The sequence below is a fragment of the Schistocerca gregaria genome, chromosome 7 (assembly GCF_023897955.1).
Source record: "Schistocerca gregaria isolate iqSchGreg1 chromosome 7, iqSchGreg1.2, whole genome shotgun sequence".
Taxonomy (NCBI): Eukaryota; Metazoa; Arthropoda; class Insecta; order Orthoptera; family Acrididae; genus Schistocerca; species Schistocerca gregaria.
The window spans coordinates 43,196,421-43,223,281 of NC_064926.1; the positions used below are offsets into that span (position 1 = coordinate 43,196,421).

The 26,861-nt window shown below is 44.3% G+C and overlaps 1 protein-coding gene across 1 annotated transcript in view; it reads right to left on the minus strand.

The window, feature by feature from the left end:
- The window catches only part of LOC126281829 (uncharacterized), a gene marked incomplete at its 5' end in the record, with an annotated part of 691,657 nt that overhangs the window by 403,783 nt on the left and 261,013 nt on the right, over positions 1–26,861 (minus strand). Inside the window, one exon of the mRNA XM_049981062.1 lies at positions 1,391–1,456. Coding sequence (XP_049837019.1) covers positions 1,391–1,456 — 66 coding nt within the window. The remainder of the gene's footprint in view (positions 1–1,390; positions 1,457–26,861) is intronic.

Genomic DNA, 26,861 nt, shown 5'->3' on the forward strand with positions numbered 1-26,861 from the left:
TTCTGAAAAAAGTAGGGGTAAGCTATAGGGAGAGACGGGTCATATACAATATGTACAACAACCAAGAGGGAATAATAAGAGTGGACGATCAAGAACGAAGTGCTCGTATTAAGAAGGGAGTAAAACAAGGCTGTAGCCTTTCGCCCCTACTCTTCAATCTGTACATCGAGGAAGCAATGATGGAAATAAAAGAAAGGTTCTGGAGTGGAATTAAAATACAAGGTGAAAGGATATCAATGATACGATTCGCTGATGACATTGCTATCCTGAGTGAAAGTGAAGAAGAATTAAATGATCTGCTGAACGGAATGAACAGTCTAATGAGTACACAGTATGGTCTGAGAGTAAATCGGAGAAAGACGAAGGTAATGAGAAGTAGTAGAAATGAGAACAGAGAGAAACTTAACATCAGGATTGATGGTCACGAAGTCAATGAAGTTAAGGAATTCTGCTACCTAGGCAGTAAAATAACCAATGACGGACGGAGCAAGGAGGACATCAAAAGCAGACTCGCTATGGCAAAAAAGGCATTTCTGGCCAAGAGAAGTCTACTAATATCAAATACCGCCCTTAATTTGAGGAAGAAATTTCTGAGGATGTACGTCTGGAGCACAGCATTGTATGGTAGTGAAACATGGACTGTGGGAAAAACGGAACAGAAGAGAATCGAAGCATTTGAGATGTGGTGCTATACACGAATGTTGAAAATTAGGTGAACTGATAAGGTAAGGGATGGGGAGATTCTACGCAAAATCGGAGAGGAAAGGAATATGTGGAAAACACTGATAAGGAGAAGGGACAGGATGAAGAAAAAAAAATTAAAAAAATGCTGCGCACCTCCAACAAATTGAGGCGTTTACAGGTACTACGCAGGTGGACTTGACGATTCACCCAATTCTAGCCCATTATGCGGCGGAATGCTTGCGATATTTAGAGCCGTCGTGTTTCATCTTCTATCACTTACTACTAAAAAGATATATCTTCGCGCAAATTAGTATCCCCATTTCAGAATATATTACGCTCGTCCATCATCATTGCTGAGCAGAGAGTATGTAATCATTTTCAGTTCCCACGAAACAACATAAATTACAGTGAAAATAGGAGATTTGATGTGGTTAAGACTCTGCAATGAGTGTAAAGTCAGTAAATTACAGACATAAAAATCTCTAGCACAGCCGCTGTCAATAGGTCATCGACAAGATGTAAAATAGTTTTGATTAAATCTATCTCCGAAAACATGAACAAAATACAAGTCCGTAACTCTTAGTACGGAACACAATGACGTTTTCGTGTATGTATGAGACAATGTAAAGGTTAGGGTTAGTTTTCAGACACAACACATACTTTTTGTTAGTCGTGTTACTTTGAAATAGGATCAATCAACACCTACTCTGACTATTGTCTGCGGTAAGGAATCCATTCTCTTCTGGGAGTGTCTTCCTTTCCTCTCGTTGTCCTGAAAGCAGAAAGTAGTCCTATTAGAGTAGAATAACGTTGCCTTTAGGAATATGGAGTACAGCTACGTCGCAGCATTAAACTGGGACGTACAGTAGTATTTCCTACGCTGACACCTCTGGAATCCCCATTCTGTCGAGCCACTCGCAGCCTGCACAAAGTTTTCATACATTAACGAGCGGGCAATAGAGAATTATTTGACTTGGAACTTCCACATGCGTTATTCGCATGGATATGTGACGTTACAACGTTCGCATCATGAAATAAAAATTCTTTGGCTGATAAACGTCAGCAGACAAAATATTAATCGCATCACGCTCTGGTCGCTTTCGAGCGCTGCATTTGGTGTTGAACTGATACCAAGCGCTCAGTGACCCCCCACCGAGGTGTGTGTGTGTGTGTCTGTGTGTGTGTGTGTGTGTGTGTGTGTGTGTGTGTGTGTGTGTGTGCGCGCGCGCGCGCGCGCGGCACTGCGTCATAAGCAATCCTTTCAGTAACATTGGTCCCCATGGTCATGTGAGAGAATGGCAGAAACGAGCTATGGTGTTTGGATCCACCCATGATAGCACCGTGAATGAAGCTGTCTGATTTGTTGCCCTATCAAGGCAGATTGTCCAAGGTGTCTATAAATGGAATGGTATACCAATCTCAGCCGAGCAACATGGTGTACGAAGAGTGGTCGTAGGAATACCCCGTTGTTATTGTTGCGGTCTTCAGTCCAGAGACTGAGTTCATGCAGCTCTCTATGCTTCTCTATCCTGTGCAAGCTTCTTCATCTCCCGGTACCTACTGCAACCTACATCCTTCTGAATTTGCTTAATGTATTCATCTCTTGGTCTCCCTCTACGATTTTTACCCTCCACGCTGACCTCCAGAACTAAATTGGTGATCCCTTGATGCCTCAGAACATTTCCTACCAACCGATCGCTTCTTCTAGTCAAGTTGTGCCACGAACTTCTCTTCACCCCAGTTCTATTCAGTACCTCCTCATTACTTATGTGATCTACCCCAACCGACAGTAATCTGAGACGTGTTGACGCCTTGACAGTCACAGTGAGTTTCAAACCTGACAGCGAATGCCGCTGTCAGTGAATACAGATCCATCTCGATTTCCAAGCAAGCATTAGAATGGTTTCCGCATGCAATACAGAATTGGAGTAGGTCACTTCGGAAAAGGCAATTGTTCACCGCAGTACATTACGCCGCACGTCTTCAGTGGGGCAAACAGCACAGAGAGTTGCCATTGGCTCATTGGAGGCGTGTAGCGCGACCCGACTAGTGCGTCTGCGTCTTTTTAAATGGTGCAGGTCGTCGACTGCTACTACGGCCAGTGAGGGGGTATAATGGGGAGGGTGTTTTGGCTTTGTTTCTCGTACTATGAATTGGACCTGACTTGAGTGTACAGGGTGAAGAAAACCGACAAACTGCATGGACGAATTCCCAACTGGTTCAAAAATAATTGAAATGGCTCTCAGCACTATGAGACTTAACGTCTGAGGTCATCAGTCACTTAGAACTTAGAAATAATTAAATCTAACTAACCTAAGGACATTACACACATCCATGGCCGAGGCAGGATTCGAACCTGCGACCGTAGCGGTCGCGCGGTTCCAGACTGTAGCGCCTAGAGCCGCTCGGCCACTCCGGCTGGCTAAAATAATGAGGATAATTTACAAAAGTTACTTCAACAGTTTAATAAAAAAGCTACGCAATATAACACGGAAATCTCATCTAAGAACACTTAAGAGTATGGTAATATAAAAAGCGTCTCTACGACTTAAGGCACAAGTAGGGAGTTCGTCAACTGAACATGTGATGAAGATCTAGACACTGTTATCGGCAGCTACAAAAACTTAACCACGGAAGTAAAAAATCAAGTAACAAATCCAGCAAGGATAGCCGAATGCCTGCAAAATATTGCACGGAGAAACAAATTTATGACAACTGTTTCGAAAATAAAAAAATATAAAACAATGGTGCGTACTTTTTGACATTTGCAGCACAAAATAGGTCAGAAACGAAAAAGATGAAACAAAAGTTAATGGCTGTGAAAATGAAGCTATTAAGACAGATCTAAGGAGTAACCATGTGGGAAAAAAGAAGAAGGGAACAGTGTAGAATACAAGATAAAAATAAATGCATGGAGACAAAAAAACATTGGAGGGATCTTGAGGAAAGTATGGACCCCCACAAAATTAGCTAAAATTTGTAAACATGGACGACAGCAAAGGAAACGGCTAGCCAGAGTAGTATCTAAGAGATGGGTTGGCAGTTGGTCCAATACATCCACTGAATGAGGTAGACAAACAGGGAAACCCCAGTAGGCCAAAGAAGAAGAAGAAGAAGAAGAAGAAGAAGAGGAGGAGGAGGAGGAGGAGGATGAAGAGGACAAGACGTGGGCCTGCTCACTCAGGTAGCCGTGAACATGAACCAGGATGTTTATTTCCACATTCACGGTGACAGAGTGCAGTCCTTTCTTCTACGTCTTCAAGACGAGTGTTTTGTGGACACTTCTGTATTCCACGATGAGAAGAGCCTTGCTCAGAAGGTTGCATTACACGTCACGCGTCTGCGAGTGCAATGGCTCCCACGAACACCAGATTTTAATTGCGTAGGAAATGACTCGGTATAAATGAAAGTCACTGTGAAGAAGTGCGCAGTTTGGGAGGTCTACGAGCGGCTTCAGGTGGACTGATGCAACTTGTGGACCGTCTTCCTCTTGGAACGGAGGTCACTATCGAAGTTGCAGGCAGCTTTGAGCTGTTTGCAGGGGGGGGGGGGGGGGGGGGAGGCGGTAAATATTTTCAGTGGTGAGCTTATATTACGACCACATTATAAATTTAAAAAGTAACCAATGTTAGAGAATTCCTCAACTTTGGAGTTAGCCATATTGGCAGTTACGGCAGTGATCTTCTTGCATAGGTTCAGACTCATAAGTAAAGTGAGGACATCTTATAAATCCACACACTAGTATATTTTTCCGTTATTTTCAGCTTTTGTATTAATTATAGCGTAGTTCGTATAAAATATTCCTCGTTTGCGGTAACAGCGGTCGTTGCAAAGCGGTGCCAGCCGGTTTTCTAGGACGCAGCAGCGAGTAAACGAGCGACTAGCGAGAAAAGTTGGCCAATAAACAGCCATGTATTTCTGGTTTCAGCTGTGTGGGATGGGAAGAGCGAGTGTCGGGAACACTATGTGTCACGTTTGTTCTCCGTCAGAAGGCATAAAAGATATCCCCTGCAGCTCGGACATTCCTAACAGGTCACCACATGTTCAAGTCAATTTTCCGAAAGTGTTTCACATTGCTAGATCGTACTACAGTGTTCCTCCTCTGAACAAAAAAAAAAAAAAAAATGGCTCTGAGCACTATGGGACTTAACATCTGAGGTCATCAGTTCCCTAGAACTTAGAACTAGTTAAACCTAACTAACCTAAGGACAACACACACATCCATGTCCGAGGCAGGATTCGAACCTGCGACCGTAGCGGTCGCGCGGTTCCAGACTGTAGCGCCTAGAACTTCTCGGCCACCCTCTCCCCTGAACAGTAGGTCGAACAGCAAGATATCTAGGCAAATGATTATGCGAGGGAAAGCCAACTAAAATAGCTCAGAAGATGCCTGACTGAAAATCATCGGGAGAACCATCGACTGAACGATACTACGGCACTGCTCCTTAATCTGTCACCGTTACCAGGTGGTACTGATAGTGGAAATAGAGAAAACCAACATCCGTCTTTTATTCCCCCCCCCCCCCCTCCCCATGAAACATTATTCCCAACCGTAAGGTAGGATAATGAATTACAAACATTTGCTAAGTTATAGGAGAAGCGCGGCAGTTGGGGAGAAAAACTTTCTATTAATCGTTTTGCGAAAATCTGTTTGAAATTCTCGTCAATGATGAGCTTCCGAGAGGCCTCCCAGCTCTGACCTTCACGGAAAGAAGTATACGGATGACGACTGCGAAGGAGTTGGAAGAGCTAAATAATTGGCACCAACCCGGGGACTACAACCCGCTATTGTGGGACAAATAAAAAAAGAGCATTAAAAAATTTGTCTGTCAGTCTGTGCCCGATGTCACTCACGAATGACGCCTTACACTTTTGCACCAAGCCCTCTGTATTCCAGTTGATATTAATTGATTTCCGTTAAAAGACAGTTAGCGAAAGTTTGCTACGAGACAAAATGGCTCTAAGCATTTGGACTTAACATCTATGGTCATCAGTCCCTTAGACATACAACAACTTAAACCTAACTAACCTAAGGACATCACACACAACCATGCCCGAGGCAGGATTCGAACCTGCGAACGTAGCAGCAGCGCGGTTCCGGACTGAAGCGCCTAGAACCGCTCGGCCACAGCGGCTGGCGCTATGAGACACTGTTATTGTATTTTTCTTATCAGAATACACGCAGACATCATCAGCTCCCAGTAATGTTGGTCGTTACGTTTATTAACGGCATGAAGTGAAAGAGGTATCATTTAATTTACAATTAAAAGCAGATTGTCGTTTTTTATTAATACCTGGTGTGTGGCATTGTCGATTTATGAGACTTACGACAGTTGAAAGTGGCGAATTACGAGATTTACGACAGTTGAAAGTGTCGAATTATGAGATTTACAGGCGTCATATCACTTCCGTGCACAGCACAGTACATCCCAACGGTTCGCCGGCTTGTCCACATCCCAGGCGCCGCTTCCGTCCGGCTTTACTATTTTAAGACCACTGATGTCACAATGAACATTCCACTCACGTGGTTTTCAAACTCATTTTTAGCTCAATGATGTTGTTTAAACCACATTGATCCGTCTTAAAAGCTTGTTACACTTAATTTACTCGTAACAGTGGCGACCCACTCAGCTGTAGCTTTGTCTGATACTACATATTTTCCAGCGAAAAGAGAATTTTTAGCAATAAGACATAAAGCGCAACAGGGCGACATTTTTTCACTCCTTTAGAACTATGTTTTCTAGTCCCTGTTTGAGTGTAAGTCTGGCATACAATTTTAATCTCCCAGCAGTTACTTATTTTCTTTTATTTTTTTTAATCACACACACACACACACACACACACACACACACACACACACAGACTCCACCGAAGAGAGAAAGACTGATTGTGGAGATGAACGCTTACGCTGTATTCCTTCTTCCAGACGTGTTAGTCCCGCGAGGTGTGCAGGAGAAATTCTGTGAAGTTTCGAAGTTAGGAGATGAGGTATGGGCGGAAGTACAGAACTGAAGGCGGTTCGTGAACTTTGCTTGGGTCGCTCAGTCATTAAGAGCACTCCCCGCGACCGTCAAACATCAGTGACTCGAGTCTCGGCTCAGCACACAACTTTGATCTGCCAAGAAGTTTCAGAAACATCTCATGTGTCCTTCAGTCCTTTGAAGGTGTTGGTTAGGTAGTTGTACGAGTGAGTGACAGTAACTATTTACAGGTAAAATATCGAATACCTGAAGACTGCATCATCTTTGATGGTCCTGTAGGGCTGCAATAATGGCTCCAGGAACCTTGTATTTGTGCCAACGTTGCGGCAGAGCCTGGCCTACACTCGCAAGTTGGCGGACATTTCCCTGATACTCATCTAATTTGTGAAAAAGACGAGTTGCCTGGTCTTTTATCTTCGCAGCGACGTATTTTTCTCCAATCAGCTCGTGTATTTCTCTCGTCCTGGTCCACCTTGAGGCGCCTAGGCTCCACTACAATTTCTAGTGGTTCCTGCTCGTGAAAAACGGCGTGAGAGACAGGATCATCTTCATAGTATTCAATTTTCCATCTCTTATGTGTGGGGTAAAAGTCATCCCTTTATCCAGCCTCACTCCCCGGTATTTCGACGTCGTGGTTAAGGGTATTGGCTATCCATTGATGGCAAGTCGCGTCCTCGTTCCGGCCGTTTCTTCGTAAACAGTATTGCTGCAGTTTTGGTAGGGTTTAGGGTGATTTTATTGCTCTTTGCCCGGTGTCGACAAGTTGTCGCTGCATCCTGTTGACAAGTTGTTCGATGTTCCTTCCAGACGCTAGGAAGGTCGCGTCATCTGTGTACAGACTGGCTGTGACGCGTTGAATGGTGGGAATGTCGTTAGTATACAAATTAAACAGGCATGGCGGTATCACCGCTTCCTGTGGGATGCCAGCTGAGGCAGGTTTCAGTGATGATTTCTTCCAATCTATTTGTACAAACAGGCGCCTGTCCTGCATAAAACTATCAATCAGCTTGATGTAAAGTCTGGGAGACGGGTTTGATCGACTAGTTTGACCATAGGCTTCTCACGACACACCCAATCAAATAGTTCAGATGGCTCTGACCACTATAACATCTGAGGTCATCAGTCCCCTAGACTCAGAACTACTTAAACCTAACCTAAGGACATCACACACATCCATGCCCGAGGCAGGATTCGAACCTGCGACCGTAGCGGTCACGCGGTTCCGGACTGCAGCGTGTAGAATCGCTCGGCCACAGCTCCCGGCCACACCCGATCATATGCCTTGTCGATATCTAGGAGAACTGCAACTGTGGAGTTCCGTCTATTCAGGCTGAGTTGTATGGACTCTGTGATCCGAAGCAGCTAAATTTCCGCCGATAACCGTGGCTGGAAACCAAACTATTCGTGGCGGATGATCTTATTTTCTTCCAGATAGTGTTTGAGACGCTATAGCAGCACACGTTCCAATATTCTGCCGAGTGCGGGCAACAGACTAATCGAGCGGTAGCTGTCTGGCAACGTTGGGTTTTTTCCTCTTTTGGAAATAGGGGACAACACAGCACTCCCCGCCTCCTTTCATACTGGCTGCCCCGCCTGACGTCTATTGGTCAATAACGCGTGCATAGCGTAGTCTGGATACTGTTGATCGCAGAGTGTATCCGATAGAAGACAAATCTCTTCGTTGTTCTGATTCTACATTAAACTGTAAAGTGAAGCTCTCACCAACCCGAAGGTTCGTTGGAACGCCACAGTGATTTCTACACTAAACTGTAAAGTGAAGCTCTCACCAACCCGAAGGTTCGTTGGAACGCCATAGTGATTTCTACACTAAACTGTAAAGTGAAGCTCTCACCAACCCGAAGGTTTGTTGGAACGCCACAGTGATTTCTACACTAAACTGTAAAGTGAAGCTCTCACCAACCTGAAGGTTTGTTGGAACGCCACAGTGATTTCTACACTAAACTGTAAAGTGAAGCTCTCACCAACCCGAAGGTTTGTTGGAACGCCACAGTGATTTCTACACTAAACTGTAAAGTGAAGCTCTCACCAACCCGAAGGTTTGTTGGAACGCCACAGTGATTTCTACACTAAACTGTAAAGTGAAGCTCTCACCAACCCGAAGGTTTGTTGGAACGCCACAGTGATTTCTACACTAAACTGTAAAGTGAAGCTCTCACCAACCTGAAGGTTTGTTGGAACGCCACAGTGATTTCTACACTAAACTGTAAAGTGAAGCCCTCACCAACCCAAAGGTTTGTTGGAACGCCACAGTGATTTCTACACTAAACTGTAAAGTGAAGCTCTCACCAAACCGAAAGTTTGTTGGAATGCCACAGTGATTTCTACACTAAACTGTAAAGTGAAGCTCTCACCAACCCGAAGGTTTGTTGGAACGCCACAGTGATTTCTACACTAAACTGTAAAGTGAAGCTCTCACCAACCCGAAGGTTCGTTGGAACGCCACAGTGATTTCTACACTAAACTGTAAAGTGAAGCTCTCACCAACCCGAAGGTTTGTTGGAACGCCACAGTGATTTCTACACTAAACTGTAAAGTGAAGCTCTCACCAACCCGAAGGTTTGTTGGAACGCCACAGTGATTTCTACACTAAACTGTAAAGTGAAGCTCTCACCAACCCGAAGGTTTGTTGGAACGCCACAGTGATTTCTACACTAAACTGTAAAGTGAAGCTCTCACCAACCCGAAGGTTTGTTGGAACGCCACAGTGATTTCTACACTAAACTGTAAAGTGAAGCTCTCACCAACCCGAAGGTTTGTTGGAACGCCACAGTGATTTCTACACTAAACTGTAAAGTGAAGCTCTCACCAACCTGAAGGTTTGTTGGAACGCCACAGTGATTTCTACACTAAACTGTAAAGTGAAGCTCTCACCAAACCGAAAGTTTGTTGGAACGCCACAGTGATTTCTACACTAAACTGTAAAGTGAAGCTCTCACCAAACCGAAAGTTTGTTGGAACGCCACAGTGATTTCTACACTAAACTGTAAAGTGAAGCTCTCACCAACCCGAAGGTTTGTTGGAACGCCACAGTGATTTCTACACTAAACTGTAAAGTGAAGCTCTCACCAACCCGAAGGTTCGTTGGAACGCCACAGTGATTTCTACACTAAACTGTAAAGTGAAGCTCTCACCAACCCGAAGGTTTGTTGGAACGCCACAGTGATTTCTACACTAAACTGTAAAGTGAAGCTCTCACCAACCTGAAGGTTTGTTGGAACGCCACAGTGATTTCTACACTAAACTGTAAAGTGAAGCTCTCACCAACCCGAAGGTTTTTTGGAACGCCACAGTGATTTCTACACTAAACTGTAAAGTGAAGCTCTCACCAACCTGAAGGTTTGTTGGAACGCCACAGTGATTTCTACACTAAACTGTAAAGTGAAGCTCTCACCAACCCGAAGGTTTGTTGGAACGCCACAGTGTTTTCTACACTAAACTGTAAAGTGAAGCTCTCACCAACCCGAAGGTTTGTTGGAACGCCACAGTGATTTCTACACTAAACTGTAAAGTGAAGCTCTCACCAAACCGAAAGTTTGTTGGAACTCCACAGTGATTTCTACACTAAACTGTAAAGTGAAGCTCTCACCAACCCGAAGGTTTGTTGGAACGCCACAGTGATTTCTACACTAAACTGTAAAGTGAAGCTCTCACCAACCCGAAGGTTTGTTGGAACGCCACAGTAATTTACCAGATACAGTCCTGTTCGGGGTGGTATGCCGTTGTCTTCATCCGTCCTTTGAACTACGATACCAAGGTGGTAACGTTTATCAACAAAACAACAACATGGCAATTCTAGTGTGAAAATCTACACATACTATCAGAAATGCAAGGACATTTGTGTCTAAATCCAAACAGTGAAGGCACCATTTTTTAAACGTTTCGCGTGAATGTCATGTAGGCCGGTGAGCTCCATTCCACAGGAAACCACGGAGCTCACATTAAAACGATTTCTCAACAGGGTAACAGTTGCTACCTTGGATTTCAACGAATGTGCTCTTCCTTGTTAGCGGGAGAGAAATTAATCAGTTCCCCAGGGACGACACAGAAGTAGTAAGTCCTCTTCATAAAGTGGGGCCGTGCTCCGAGCACCTAATTAAGTGCACCGAAATTTCCTCTGACTAGGGTCAGCCACGAGATTCACAGACCGCAGGGAAATTACATTCAGCAGTTTTTCGGACCGCCCACACCTCTCTCAATCACAGCACATTTTTCACAGCAGCCAATAAACGAATGCCCGCACTTACAGGAAAAAAGAGCTGCGGTATAAAAGCATTCAGAAAATTACGTTTGCTCCCAAAGCCGGTATTTTTATGGCTGTAATCTCCCCGATCAGAAGGAAAGTAAATATTTACTCATGCAGTCAATAAATTAAAATTTTGTAACTGCTTTCCACGAATCGAAAAAAAAAATCAGAAAGCAATGTTAACTCAGAAAGCCATGTGTTCAATGTTGCGAGACTTGTGAAATTTGTAGAATGTATTGAAATAAACTTGGGAGAACTATTATAGAAAAATATATGTAGCTTTCAGCTAAGAGAGAGATGTGAGAAACATTTTACAAATAATACCACTATGAGGCACAATAACGATGAAGATATTCTAAAAAATGAATATTTCAATTTTGGTGGGAGACTTTGCTAGCAGATGACGGTACATGATGTGCAGATAGTGTTTATGTAATGTGCGAGTTCTAACGTCCGCTGCGGACTGGGAAGGTTGCTTTGCTGACAGCGTAAACTTGCAGTGTTTTCCTTGAAAATTTCAAGATTGCTAGTAGTACCAACTATGACACTGAGACAGTCTTCTATGTATCATCTGCTTTTAGCAGCACAATCACGGAGAATAAATCACCAAATACGGACTGGAGAAATATTTGCGTACTGAAATTAGGCAGCATGTTCTCACAACGTCGCTACGTGTCTGAACGTAAGCAAATGACAGAAAGCAGCTGTTGCACTGACAATCGAACCTACATCTTAGTTCGTGCTAGTTGGAAACGTAAAATATTGGGGAAAATGGTAATTTCACTAACAACACACAACATTTGATCATTCATATCTTTCATTAATGTAGTCCTCATAAGAAAATGAAGTTTTGTTAGAAACCGGCGATGGTAAGGATCCGTAAATCATTTAAATATACCAATTTTGAGATCAGTAGCTCTTTGTAGACTTAGCTTAAGGTTGAACTACGCTACCCTCACATGTCATCTGATGCGAAAATAGCCAAGATGAAAACAGTTGACGCGACCTCAGCCTTCAGTACTTGCATTCTTAGCTCCTAAGAGACACCCTAATTCATTTACGAATGAAATAAATAGGATGTGCATGGAATCGTATTGGCTACAGGAAAAAATGAAAACATCGAAAAACAATTCACTGTCGTAAAGACTGATTTCAAGTCTGTGAAATTAAAAGCTAGGGCGTCAAAATTAAGAGTACAATGGGAAGTCTATTATCTAATGCATCGGAAAGAGCAGATAGGTGGAAAGAGTACATTCAAGATCCCTGCAATGATTAAGACTTGTCGGATGATGCGATAGAATAAATGTGAGTCAATGTGGAGATCCATAAGAGAGTTTTAGTAGACTTGTGATCAAATAAGATGGAAGGGACAGATAACATTGTCCCGCAAATTTTAAAATAATTGGAGCAAGTGGAAAAGAAACGACTACTCAAGTTGACGTGTAGAAGAGCCAAAAAAACTGGTACGCCTGCCTAATACCGTGTAGGACATAAACCCGTAAGAGTACGAGAGGCTGGATATCTTTTCCGAACAGCACGTTGCAAGGCAGCCCAGATATGCTCAATAATGTTCATGTCTGGTTTTCAGCGGAAGTGTTTCAACTCAGAAGAGTGTTATCGAAGCCACTCTGTAGCAATTCTGGACGTGTGCGATATGACATTGTCCTGCTGGCATTACCCATGTCCGTCGGAATGCACTATGGACGTAAATGGGTGCAGGTGATCAGACAGGGTGTTCACGTACATATCACCGGTCACAGTCGTATCTAGACGTGTCAGGTGTCGCATCACTCCAGCTGCACACGGCCCACACCATTACAGAGCCCCCACCAGCTTGAACAGACCCCTGCTGACATGCAGGGTCCATGAATTCATGAGGTTGTCTCCATAACAATAAACGTCCATCCGCTCAGTACAATTTGAAACGAGCCTCGTCCGACCAGGCAACATGTTTCCAGTCATTAACAGTCCAATGTCAGTGCTGACGGGCCCAGGTGAGGCGTAGGGCAGTCATCAAGGGGACACGAGTTGTCCATCGTCTCCGAAAGTTGAATGGTTCGCACACTGACTCTTACTGATGGCTCAGAATTGAAATCTGCAGCAATTCGGGGAAGGGCTGCACTTCTGTCACTCTGAACGATCCTCTTCAGTCGTCGTTAGTCCAGTTCCTGCAGGATCTTTTTCCGGCGGCAGCGATGTCGGAAATTTGACGTTTTACCGGATGTCTGATATTCATGGTACACTCGTGAAATGATCGTACGGGGAAATCACTACCTCGGAGATGTTGTGTTCCACTATAACACCACGTTCAGAGTCACTTAAATCTTGAGAACCTGCCATTTTAGCAGCAGCAACCGATCTAACAACTGCGGCTAACACTTGTCTCATATAGGCGTTGCTGACCGTAGTGCCGTATTCTGCCTTTTTACATGTGTCTGCATTTCAACTCGCATGCCTGTAAGCGTTTGTTTGGCTCTTCAACGTAGTTGCTCCAGATGGGTAGTGTCTTGCAAACACGTTATAAGATGAACATCAACAGCAAAAAAACAGCGTTAACGGGATTCACACGATTTAAATCAGATGTTAGTGAAGGATTTCGACTATAACATGAGACTGGTAATAGTACAGGAATTATGTTACTGAGGCGGTAAAATAACTGGCGATGGCGGCAGTAAAGACTACAGAAAATGGATGTTGGCATGGGCTAGAAAAAAAGAATCTGAAAAAAGGAATATGTTTACGTCTAAATTTATGTGTCAGGAAGCATTTCCTGAAATAATTTGACGGGAGCATAGCACTGTACGGGAGTGAAAAAATTGAGGTTAAACAATACAGACAGCCTGAACTAGACCCTAGTGAAGTGTGATGTTACAGGAGATGTATGGAGCGGTCGGAGGTCGGATAACCAATCAAGAGGTATTTAATCGAGTCGGGGAGACAGCAGTTTTATGGCTAAGGAATAGTTAATTTGCTAATGGACGGAAGAGTGGGAGGTAGAAGTTTTATAGGTAGACACAGGCTCGGCTACAGTAAGCAGATCTGAGCGGATGTAGGTCGCAACAGGTATACGGAAATGGCGAGCCTATCAAAAGAAAGACTAGCGTGTTTCAAACCATCCTTCGGGCTAAAGACCACAGAAACGACAGCTACAGTACTGCAGTAACCCCTGAGATGTGGATGCATATAGCAGAAAAACGCTTTTTTTGCACATTAGTACAGCAAATAAAGGATACTTGAAAATGGTCTAATACCGAAATTGTACGGCAGTACAGCAAGTGAAGAGGGAATGCTGGCTGCCGGCGCTGTCAGATCACTTAAATAATTTGTCGCAGCTACGGATCCATGTTTAACGAAGATCACTTTTACCTATTTAGCAACAAAGGTTGTCTGACGTATTGTTTGGTCACGAAAAACATTGTACAGTTACGAAAAACATTGTAAAGTTTTTCCCTCGGCTGTTGTTTACACCTAATTTCTTTATTTAATTATGTACAATTGGTCAAATTCGGCCTTACAGGCCAAGAGCAAGTACTACATCTGCCAAGATGTAATAAATCCGGTTTTCTTCCTTTTTTTCCCTTTTTCTTTAAAAAAAATCAAACATTGTAGTTTTGACAGCGAGCACATATAAGTGCAAGAGTTAGAGTTGAAGCAGAATGTTTACTGAATACAGTGTAAACTAGATGGTTTTTTAACTGCGAAAATGAGCACGTATAGTACTTATGAACGTGTCAGTAGTTTCTACAATGACTCTTAGTGCATTCACTGAAAGTTCTGCTTTAAATGTGCCGCTTACACGTATATGTGCTCGTTTTAAGAGCTGCTATGTCCGCTGTTAAATAACACATTTTACTACGTGTTGACATCCACAGAACTTCGGCGTCATCTCTTAGGCCAAAACTGGCTAAATGTGCATAACTGAATTACGTGAACACGTGTGAACAATAGCAGAGGTGGAACATCAACCATCACATTCAACGGACACGCGACTGTGGTACGCAATGTCAAGAAAGTCATTCATAATTTTCTCAGCTCCAAGCAATGATCAAAGTGTGTTTCACAGAGAATTTGGTCGAACTTTCAAAAAATGCTGACAAAAAGTGTCGATGAAGATTTACGTGTATTATCGCGACTGAAGGTGGGTAAAAACAGGAAATATGCTACACTCTTTCAGGCAATATGTTTGTTACGCTGTCACAAATTTCATCAAAATGAGCCGTTTCACTGCCAGAGGACCGCTAACTCACCGCAGAGATGTTCTGCTGCTGCGTTGTGAAATACCGTGTACCAGCACTGACAGAAAATTAAATACTTGTGTCGCTTCCTTCACAAGTTGGAATTATTTCTGTTCGAATACGGCTGACTCGTTCCTTCTGCTGCTGGATACATTCCTGCACATCGTTTCTACATCTACATCTACATCCATACTCAGCAGGCCACCAGACGGTGTGCGGCGGAGGGTACCTTGAGTACCTCTATCGGTTCTCCCTTCTATTCCAGTCCCGTATTGTTCGTGGAAAGAAAGATTGTCGGTATGCCTCTGTGTGGGCTCTAATCTCTCTGATTTTATCCTCACGGTCTCTTCGCGAGACATACGTGGGAGGGAGCAATACACTGCTTGACTCCTCGCTGAAGGTATGTTCTCGAAACTAAAGCTGGTACCGAGCTACTGAGCGTCTCTCCTGCAGAGTCTTCCACAGGAGTTTATCTCTCATTTCCGTAACGCTTTCGCGATTACTAAATGATCTTGAAACGAAGCGCGCTGCTCTCCGTTGGATCTTCTCTATATCTTCTATCAACCCTATTTGGTACGGATCCCACACTGTTGAGCAGTATTCAAGCAGTGGGCGAAGAAGTGTACTGGAATCTACTTCCTTTGTTTTCGGACTGCATTTCCTTAGGATTCTTCCAATGAATCTCAGTCTGGCATCTGCTTTACCGATGATTGATTTTATACGGTCATTCCATTTTAAATCACAGCTAATGCCTACTCCTGGATAATTTATGGAATTAACTGCTTCCAGTTGCTGACCTGCTATGTTGTAGCTAAATGTTAATGAATATGTATTCGCAGCACATTAAACTTGTCTAAATTGAGATTCAATTGCCATTCCCTGCACCATGCGTTAATTCGCTGCAGATCCTCCTGCATTTCAGTACAATTTTCCATTGTTACAACCTTTCGATATACTACAGCATCATCCGCAAAAAGCCTCAGTGAACTTCCGATGTCATCCACAAGGTCATTTATGTATATTGTGAATAGCAACGGTCCTATGACACTCTCCTGCGGAATACCTGAAATCACTCTCACTTCGGAAGACTTCTCTCCATTGAGAATGACATGCTGGGTTCTGTTATCTAGGAACTCTTCAATCCAATCGCACAATTGGTCTGATAGTCCGTATGCTCTTACTTTGTTCATTAAACGACTGTGGGGAACTGTATCGAACGCCTTGCGGAAGTCAAGAAACACGGCATCTATCTGGGAACCCGTGTCTATGGCCCTCTGAGTCTCGTGGGCGAATAGCGCGAGCTGCGTTTCACACGATCGTCATTTTCGAAACCCATGCTGATTCCTACAGAGTAGATTTCTAGTCTCCAGGAAAGTCATGATACTCGAACATAAAACGTGTTCGAAAATGTTACCACTTGTGCAGCCGCTGCATCTTTTCCACCTCCCCTGAGAGTGCAACTATGCGCCTAATAGTAAACAGCTCATCCGCTGTCTAGGAATTCGTGGAGTGGGATGACACTTATGACAGCGCAAAGACGCGGTTTAGGGTTAAAAAGAAAGTCAGGCGTTAATACTCTTCCTTACAGCACGGACGGTCTCCTTTCTTTTTTTTTTTTTTTTGGGAACATCAGGCATTACCGCCCGAGATCGATACACAATATGGGATTTGACTGACCTGAAAGAAACGACAGGGCCAATGCCGGGACACCACATCTCTGCAACTCTAACACGTTAATAAAAACCGACGTGACACACTAGTACAAAACATGTCCCCCCGAAAACATACCGCAACCAACGGTTCATTTCGCTGTTACAAGTTTCGCACTAGGGCTCACCATCAGACGGCATTCTTCAGATGGATTTCTTGTACAAATTTCACGTTATTTTTCTCCCACACTGTAACACAATATCCATGACGTTCTTGTTTACAAATGCTTTTTGTCTTATACGGGGGGCGTTCAGTAAACAATTTTTTGTCGACCAATTTAGATTAAAAAATGCGAAATTTCTTGTGGGTCATATCGTGGAATATTCCCGCTTCATTCCTGTGGTTTCATGAAGTTGCGATACGTGGAAGCTCTTTACGTATCCTTAAATGGCTCTGAGCACTATGGGACTTAACATCTGAGGTCATCTGTCCCCTATAACTTAGAACTACTTAAACCTAACTAACGTAAGGACATCACACACATCCATGCCCGAGGCAGAATTCGAACCTGCGACCGTAGCGGTCGAGCGGACGTATCCTTAAAAACGCTTCAGTAGCGGAGGCGCATCATAAGCAGAGAGCTGTCATTGCGTTTCTTTTGGCGGAAAATCAGAGCATCACAGATATTCGTAGGCGCTTGCGGCGTGTTTACGGGGACCTGGAAGTGAACAAAAGCACAGTAAGTCGTTGGGCGAGGCGTCTGTCATTATCGCAACGAAGTCTTGCAAACCAGACTGACGTCCTGTGTGTCGGTCAGTCGCACGCAGCTGTGAATCCTGGAAATTTGAAACGTGCGGAGACCCTCATTCGAGGTGGTCGGCGGATGACAACGAAACACCTCGTTGCACGGCTGGACGTCTCTGTTGGTAGCGCTGACCGTCGTCCACCAGTTGGGGTTATCGAAGGTGTGTGGCCGTTGTGCTCCTCGTCTCCTGCCAGAGGACCACGAAGAGCTACAACCTGTGTGGCACTGCTTGCGCGTTACGAGGCGGATCGTGACAATCTCTCATCAAACATCGTCACACGCGATAAAATACGGGTCCATCACTTCGAACCGGGAAGGAAAGGGCACTCTATGGAGAGGCGCTACATCACCTCCCCTTCGTCCGCCTCCGGTAGCTGAGTGGCCAGCGCGACAGAAGGTCAGTCCTAAGGGCCCGGGTTCTAGTCCCGGCTGGGTCAGAGCTTTTTCTCCGCTCTGGAACTGGGTGTTCTGTCGTCCTAATCATCACCATTTCATTCCCATCGCGCGCAAGTCGCCGAAGTGGCGTCATACCGAAAGACTTGCACCCGGTGAACGCTGTATCCGACGGCAGGCCCTAGTCACACGACATTTACATTTATTTACCTCCCCTCCGAAGAAAAAGGTCGAAGCCGCATCCTCAGACGGTAAAGTCACGGTGACGGTCTTCTGGGACTCTGTCTGATGTCCTCTCTCACGGTCCAACGATCAACTGTGAAGTATATTGTGCTAACCTCAGGAAACTGAAGAAACAACTTCAGCGTGTTCTTCACCACAAAAATGTAAAGCGATTTCTCCTTCTCAATGACAACGAAAGGCTTCACAGAAGTCTGTGCACGCGAGAGGACCTCACAAAACTTCATTGGACTGCTCTTTTTCAGCCACATTACAGCCCAGGTCTCGTGCCTTCCGACTTCCATCTGTTTGGCCCAATGAAGGATGCCGTCCAAGGGAAGCAGTACGTGGATGATGGGGACATTACTGATGCAGCAAGCCACTGACTCCGACGTCGCCCTGTAGAGTGGTGGCACGCAGCCGTACTGGAACTCCCAGTAAGGGGGCGTAAGGCCGTCTCACTGAACCAAGACTGCGTTCAGAAACGGATGTTTGTGGTCAAAAGAATGGGGAACAGTATGGGGTATTGGAAATCTGAGTAAAACCAACCTGATTTCAGAAAAAAGAGTGTTGGATTATTTATTGAACGCTCTTTACATTTTACTTACTCAAGGACAGGTTTCTCCTTATGTATTACAGCATAGAGATCTGCATTATTGAGACAGAACATGCTCGACACGAGCTTTAATAAGGACAAGATGGCGGACACGAGTGCTTACATCTCACACCACGTCCTCTAGTGAGTCGACTGGTGCTACCAAAGAACAGGTTGATGAAGCAGTGGCTTGCTTCTACAGGTATTATGTACATTGCTGTATGCATGTTTTTTTTTTTTCTTAATGCAGATCGCGATGCATGTTATACATCTAAGTTTTTAAAATTAGTGGCAATGTAAACTAATTTTTTTTCTTTTAATAACTAGCTAACTATGATAGTATACACATTACGTCCATTTGTACTGCATTACAGAAGTTGGAAAATATTGTAGGTGCATTTGGTTTTTTGGCTGTAGTTGCTAATTTCAGGTTACAATCCGGTTTGTTTTGAACGTTGCTGTGTATTTCTACCTCTTCCAAAAAAATCATCTATATTCCTATTTCATAAAAAAAGCACTCCTTCAGGCCACAAGTGGCCTATCGGGGCCAACCGACCGCCGCGTCATCCTCAGTTGAGGATGCGGATAGGAGGGGCGTGGGGTCAGCACACCGATCTACCGGTCGTTATGATGGTTTTCTTGACCGAGTCCTCTACTAATCGGTCGAGTAGCTCCTCAATTGGCATCACGAGGCTGAGTGCACTCCGAAAAATGGCAACAGCGCATGGCGGCCTGCATGGTCACCCATCCAAGTGCCGACCACGCCCGACAGCGCTTAACGTCGGTTATCTCACTGGAACCGGTGTATCCACTGTTGCAAGGCCGTTACGCTATTTCATAAAAAGGGAGCTTTTTTCAGTTTTCTTCAGTGCTATTCTCTGTGTTGTAATGTCGGGCCATGTGAGCAGCATAAGATTTCATTTACGATTTTTAGCCTTGACTGCATCTATGAATTCTTTGTATCTTGTTGAAATTCGAATCACTTTGGCGAAAATAAAATTTAAAGCACACAGGGCAATTCAGTTGATAAATACCAGCTTTGTTGAACTGTTCAGTTTTAAAACTTAAATTACGAATTTATTTATACTTAAATTCATTGCTTTATGTAATGGATAAGACTCTGTAAACGAGAAAATCGTAAATATCCTCTTACATTATTCGACAAGCATAATGGGAAATTTGTACAAGAAATCCTCGCTGATATCTTACGACTGGCTCAGACTCGAAACTTCTTACGGCAAAATAAGTAAATTGTTCATCGAAAAGAATAGATGGTGCCAGTTTGTTCTTCAGTGATAGAAAAAACGTGTTGCCATTCTGAACGACGTATTTTGGAGGTTTTTTTTTTATCGCTTTCGGAACTCTTACCGGCAAAGTCTCCCGCACCCAAGTCACACCGAACGCCAGGTCTCCTAGTGAATGAATTCGTATTGTTGCTTTCATCAATAGCAGACTTCGTAGAGACTAGCGACGTTGCTCCGGCCTTCGACGATATCTCGCTCTCACTGCCGGTGGAAGACGGGTGGAAATCAAGCAAGGATGATTGTCCAGTACATGAGTTGTAATCGGTATGAATGACCCTCATTGAGATGATTATGTATAACAACACGTGCTCGGAGCCGGTGAAAAATAGCCTTTGAAATAGTCCAAGAAATCTGCGATTCCTACAGGTGAAGATAAAAGCCTCAAACTGCCGTCCACGTGAGTCCAGATCACGCAGTGTTGGGCAGCATTTATCCGCGCAGCGACCCCTGGTGGAAGAGGCGCCAGCGCCTTTTTACATCTACATAGATGTTCCGCACCCCATCGTACCGTGCGTGGCGGAGGGTAGCTCGTGTTACTACTGCTCATCTCCTTTCCTGTTCACTCGCAAATAAGAGTGTCGGAAAAACGAGTGTCTGTATGCCTCGGTAAGAGCCCTAATTTCTCGTATCTTATATTCGTGGTCCTTACGCGCGATGTATGTTGGGGGCAGTAGAATAGTTCGGCAGTCAGCTTCAAATGTCGGGTCTCTGAAGAGCGTTTTTGGGAAAGAACGTCGGCTTCCCTCCATGGATCCCCGTATGAGTTCCCGAAGCATCTCAACCTACCGGTGCCGGCCGCGGTGGTCTCGCGGTTCTAGGCGCGCAGTCCGGAACCGTGCGACTGCTACGGTCGCAGGTTCGAATCCTGCCTCGGGCATGGATGTGTGTGATGTCCTTAGGTTAGTTAGGTTTAAGTAGTTCTAAGTTCTAGGGGACTAATGACCACAGCAGTTGAGTCCCATAGTGCTCAGAGCCATTTGAACCATTTTTCAACCTACCGGTAACAAATCTAGCAGGCCGCCAATGGACTGCTTCGACGTCTTCCTTCAATCCGACCTGGAACAGATTCCAAACACTCGACAATTACTCAAGAATAGGTCGCACCAGCGTCGTATATGCGGTCGCCTTCACAGATGAATCACTCTTTCCTAAAATTATCCAAACTAAGCGAATTCGACCATTTGCCCTCCCTACCACAGTCCTCACATGTTCGTTGCACCTCGTATCGCTTTCCACTGTAATGCCCAGATATTCAAACGACTTGACTGTCTCAAGCAGGACACTAGTAACACTATGTCCGAGCGTTACAATTTTGATCTTCCTACTCATCCCCATTAACTTACATTTTTCGACATTTATGGCTAGCTCCCATACATCACACCAACTGGAAATTTTGTCTAAGTCGTCCTGTATCTTCCTACTGCCACTCAACTTCGACATCTTGTCGTGCACCACGGCATCATCAGTAAACAACCGAAGATACTGCCCACCCTGAATTCCAAATCATTTATGTACGGGGTGTTCCGAAAGTCCCTCCACAGTGCCGTATGATTGTTAGGTGTGCGTGCCGTATGATTTTTCGCCTGCCTGGGTTACTTCCCTTCAAGTGGACTCTCCCAACATTCCCCTGTTTCGTTTGTCTCGGCGAGAAGTATCGTTGGTGTGTGTCGTTACGTGTTGACGTGAACGTCTAAGTTTATGTTTGTTTCGTTTTTGTCACTGTTAAAATGCTAACCATTGAGGAACGTGTGTTTTTAGTCGAACAAGTGTTCAAAACTCGAGGTAAACACACAGTTTCAGTTCGTCAAACATTTAAGTCAGTTTTCCCGGAGACCACACTCCAACATCGTGATAATGTGCGAGATTTGATTAGCAAATTTCGAAGTACGGGTTTAGTGTCAGATGCACCGAGAAGCGGTCGTCCTAGCGTTTTGTCTGAGGATAAACTACTCGATATTTCCGATAAAATGTCCATGAGTCCCAACAAATCAGTAAGAAACCTCGCCCAGTAAATCGATGATAGTGTCGGAAGGGCCCACACAGGAAAAAATTAGAACCTTTTCCATACAAAGTGACAGTCATGCAAAAACTGAAAAATACTGATGACGGCAAGAGACTGCATTATTGTCAATGGTTCAAAAACTTTGTTCAACAAAATGGAAGGGATATTCTTAATGAAAGGTTTTTCACTGATGAATTGAAAACTGCAATATCCACTTTCACTGCTTCTGTTACAGAAGAAATGTTACAGCTTGTGTTTGGAAACATGACTAGACGAATTTAACTGTGTATTCAACAGCAGGGGGGACACTTTCAACATTTAATGTGAAAATTTGTAAGTAAAAATGAATATTCAATAACTTAATAACTTATATTTCAGTGAGCTCTATTTCGGTATATTCACTGTGGCACACAGCACGAGCGGCTAACGATCATACGGCACTGCAGAGAGACTTTTTGAACATCACCTATACAGAGAAACACCAGTGGTCCTGTGACACTTCACTGGGACAATGCTGACGATACCCTTTTATCTGGCGAACATTCAAGTCAAGGACAACATACTGAGTTCTATTATTTAAGAAGACTTCGAGCCACTCACGTATCTATGATCTTGTTCCATATGCTGGTACCTTCATTAACAGCCTGCAATGGGCCACCGTGTCAAATGCTTTCCGGAAATCTAGAAATACGGAATCTGCATGTTGCCCTTGATCCCTAGTGCGCAGTACATCATGTGAGAAAACGGCAAGCTGACTTTCGCACGAGAAATATTTTCTAAAACCATGCTGATCCGTGGTCATAAGCTTCTCTGTCTCAAGAAAGTTTATCACATTCGAACTGAGAATGTGTTCAAGGATTTTGCAGGAAACAGGGATTAGTCTGTAATTTTGCGGGTCCGATCTCTTTACCCTTCTTATGTACTGAAGTCACCTGCACTCTTTTCTAGTCGCTTGGGATTTTGTGCTGGGCTAGACATTCACGATAAATGGAAATTAGGTAAGGGGCCAATGATGTAGAGTACTCTTTGTAAAACCGGACTGGGGTTCCATCCGGACCTGGTGATTTCTCGGTGACGGGTTTCAGTTCTTCGCAGAGAGCGGCAAAGAGAGTAGCCGCTGATGCGAATCGTTGTGGTCAAAGGCGAAACTAGCGTCGCAAAACATGTCGCTCCGGTTGAAATGGCGAGCCGGAGAAGACCAGTTCATAACGGTTACTTTTTCATATGAAACCATCACCTCATTGGGTATGCAGGACGACAGAGCTCTTTTTCACCAAAAGAAATTGGGGGACATCTTGCAATTGGCTCAGAACGCAAGGAGTCAGTTTAATGAAGTTAAGGATAGAATACTGTGACATGAGAGCGGACCCACAAATTTGCGAAGCTTTCGCCACTTCAGTTTCAGTTTAACTCTTAGCGCTGTACAATTATTCAAGAGTTCATTTCTGTATTTTGGTGTTGATCTCTCTTTGTTTTGGAGCATGTAGATGCAAGTTACTGGAAACTTTGAAGTATTATGTAGGATCAGGACTTGCTCATAATTTGATAGACAGGTGCATGTAGAATTGTGCCGAGTGGATGGGAAAGTTTTTATGATGTTCTCGTCACATACAATTCTTTTTTAAAACTGCTACTACCATGTTTCTAAAGGTATAACTTTATGATTTCTACTTACTTTCTGTTCTTCATATAAAAATTGACGAACTACACCTTATGAATCACAGGCGTGAGGAGAACGTGTGTTGCTACGCGAATCGGTAACAGTTGGATCAATGAAGCCTTTTTCTAGTTTCAAACAAATAACAACAGAAGGACACGACAGCCTGATGAAATATGTGTATGTTGTTGTTGTGGTCTTCAGTCCTGAGACTGCTTTGATGCAGCTCTCCATGCTACTCTATCCTGTGCGAGCTTCTTCATCTCCGAGTAACTACTGCAACCTACATCCTTCTGAATCTGCTTAGCGTATTCATCTCTTGGTCTCCCGCTACGATTTTTAACCCCCATGCTTCCCTCCAGTACTAAATTGGTGACCCCTTGATGCCTCAGAACGTGTCTTGTCAACCGATCCCTTCTTCTAGTCAAGTTGTGCCACAAATTCCTGTTCTCCCCAGTTCTGTTCAGCACCTCCTCATTAGTTACGTAATCAACCCATCTAATCTTCAGCATTCTTCTGTAGCACCACATTTCGAAAGCTTCTATTATCTTCTTGTCTAAACTATTTTTCGCCCATGTTTCGCTTCCGTACATTGCTACACTCAAAACAAATACTTTCAGAAAAGACTCTATATTTGATGTTCACAAATTTCTCTTCTTCAGAAACGCTATCTTTGCCATTTCCAGTCTACATTTTATATCCTCTCTACTTCGACCATCATCATTTATTTTGCTCCCCAATTAGCAAAACTCATATACTACTTTAAGTGTCTCATTTCTTAATCTAATTCCCACAGCATCACCTAAGTTAATTCGACTACATTCCATGACGTTAGAAACATATAGGACCAACACCAATGCATGTTTCCGAAGACTGTAATGTGTCGAAAGAGTTTAGAGGGGTTGCAGAGAGAAAGAGAGAGAGAGCGAGAGAGAGAGAGAGAGAGACTGTACTAGTAACACATGTCTACAGGACGTCCCAGGAGGAGTGGTCAACATTCATGTGTGTGACAGGAAGCAAGAGAGCAGTAAGTGTGGACGCTACAGAGCAGACGTTAAGAGTTACGAGCAGTTCCTTATCTTCGATCCTCTGAAATAAATCTCTTCCACGGGAAGCTCTTTGCTTGGCAGTGGTGTGGTGAATTCACGAACCGACCCGTGCATGGATACGTATGTAGAATTGGGCTTCCTGAACTCGTTAAAGTTTCAAAGTGCTACCTGCATGTTTATTGCCTCTGATGATGTCTCCGGCATCGGAAGACAGAACGTCAGGATTGGAAATATGCCTTGGACCACGGGCCTACAGCCAACAAAACAAAAATTACCCATTACACTACTGGCCATTAAAAGTGCTACACCAAGAACAAATGCAGTTGATACGCCTGGGCATTGAGTGAAACAAAGCTTGGATGGCGTGTACAGGTACAGCTGCCATGCACCTTCAACACGATACCACAGTTCATCAAGAGTAATGACTGGCGTATTGTGACGAGCCAGTTACTCGACCACCATTGACCAGACGTTTTCAATTGGTGAGAGATCTGGAGAATGTGCTGGCCAGGTCAGCAGTCGAACATTTTCTGTATTCAGAAAGGCCTGTACAGGACATGCAACATGCTGTCTTGCATAATCCTGCTGAAATGTAGGGTTTTGCAGGGATCGAATGAAGGGTAGAGCCACAGGTGGTAACACATCTGAAATGTAACGTCCACTGTTCAAAGTGCCGTCTATGCGAACAAGGGGTGACCGAGACGTGTAACCAATGCCACCCCATAGCATCACGCAGGCTGATACGCGAGTATGGCGATGACGAATACACGCTTCCATTGTACGTTCACCGCGTTGTCGCCAAACACGGATGCGACCATCATGATGCTGTAAACATAACCTAGATTCATCCGAAAAAATGATGTTTTGCCATTCGTGCTCCCAGGTTCGTCGTTGGGTACACCATCGCAGGCGCTCCTGTCTGAGGCAGTGTCAAGGTTAACCGCAGCCATGGTCTCCGAGCTGATAGTCCATGCTGCAGCAAAAGCTGTCGAGCTGTTCGTGCATGTGGTTGTTGTCTTGCGAACGTCCCCATCTGTTGACTGAGGGATGGAGACGTGACTGCACGATCCGTTACAGCCATGCGCATAAGATGCCTGTCATCTCGACTGCTAGTGATACGAGACCGTTGGGATCCAGCACGGCGTTCCGTATTACCCTCGTGAATCCACCGATTCTATATTCTGCTAACAGTCATTGGATCTCGACCAACTGCTGTTTGTGTATGAGAAATCTGTTGGAGACTTTCCTCATGTCAGCAAGTTGTAGGTGTCTCCACCGGCGCCAACCTTGTACGAATGCTCTGAAAAGCTAATCATTTGCACATCACAGCATCTTCTTCCTGTCGGTTAAATTTCGCGTCTGTAGCACGTCATGTTCTGGTGTAGCAATTTTAATGTCCAGTAGTATATTTGCTTGTAATAATGCTGAAGACTAACATGTTACGCGACTAGCATTGTTAAAACGTCACTTCATCGTTCATGATGATAAATACGATGTTGACTTGCGAACTGTTGTGCTGAATAGTGGTGGATATAATTATGGTTTCTAGGCACTTAGCAACGCTAAGGCAGTTGTTAGATATCATCGTACGTATTTGGTAACCCATATAAAGTCTTATCCTCTGTGAAACAATGTGTCGCTACTAAAGAAACATTCTGATCGTTGCAATGTAGAGCTTTTTTTGGTACGCCATGGATGTAAATGTTTAGGAGGACAAGGAAAGGTCTGGAGCTACTATTCCGAGCTGGTAAACACCCGACGTGCTGGTGACGCAGAGCTGCGAGAGTGGTAAGCAGGGAAGCAGGTGCCCGGGCCTTTTCGCGGGTACTGTATCCTGCTGGCAGTCATCCACTGGCTTCATAAGGCTGCGAACACGTGCCGGGCGAACGCTACGATCGAAACCAAATGAAGGGGCTGCACAGTCGATAAGACTATGGACTCGCATCTGCAAGTGCGATCTTCACGTCCCAGTCCGACCGCACAAGTTTACGTTCTCTGTGTGTTTCCTGAAGCAATGACGGCG